The 697-nt window shown below is 36.6% G+C and overlaps 1 protein-coding gene across 1 annotated transcript in view; it reads left to right on the top strand.

Moving 5' to 3' along the window:
* The window catches only part of marchf2 (membrane associated ring-CH-type finger 2), a 13,698-nt gene extending 13,485 nt beyond the window's left edge, over positions 1–213 (top strand). The window contains exon 5 of the mRNA XM_062958903.1: positions 1–213. This exon is cut by the window's left edge and continues 104 nt beyond it. Coding sequence (XP_062814973.1) covers positions 1–61 — 61 coding nt within the window. The 3' untranslated portion in view covers positions 62–213.
* Positions 214–697: the final 484 nt, after the last annotated feature.

Raw genomic sequence — 697 nt, 5'->3', positions numbered from 1 at the left:
CCCGCACTCCCTGCTCTCCGCCAAGCTGCTCAAGAAGAAGGCCGACGAGACCACGGTATGAGGAACCCCCCACGGCTCGGACAATCCGCCCGGCAACAGGCCTCCGGGCGCGTGCAATGGGCGGCGGGTCCCAAGCCCCCCGTCTCCCCACTTTTGACTATGGGCAAGGATTTGGCAAAATATATATATATCTATCTCCATATATCTACCTGACATTATCATCACAGTCACCGTTATAATTTTATTCCCTTCGCAAAGTTGGACTCTCGGATTCGGTTGTTCTCCTCGCGCCCCAATGATTATATTATATATATATGGAAGGTGCAATATGGGGGGTGGGAGGGGCTTATCGACAGGTAATGCTCGGGCAGGTGAGTGAAAACCCAAATCTCAAATATCGCCATTCCACTGCCCTGCCTCCCTATAATAATTATTATTATTATGCCTCCCTATAATAATTATTATTATTATATTATTATTTAATTATTATTATGCCTCCCTATAATAATAATAATTTCTAGTATTAATAATAATATCTAATTATATTATTATTATAGGGATGCATAATAATAATAATAATAATAATTATTATTATTATAGGGATGCATAATAATATATATATATATTATCATTATTATTATATATTATTATTATTATAGGGATGCATAATAATAAATATATTATCATTATTATTATA

The sequence above is a fragment of the Anolis carolinensis genome, unplaced genomic scaffold (assembly GCF_035594765.1).
Source record: "Anolis carolinensis isolate JA03-04 unplaced genomic scaffold, rAnoCar3.1.pri scaffold_7, whole genome shotgun sequence".
NCBI classification, from domain to species: Eukaryota; Metazoa; Chordata; class Lepidosauria; order Squamata; family Dactyloidae; genus Anolis; species Anolis carolinensis.
The sequence above is the reverse complement of the archived record's forward strand: the minus strand, read 5'-3'. Positions and strand labels throughout refer to the sequence as shown.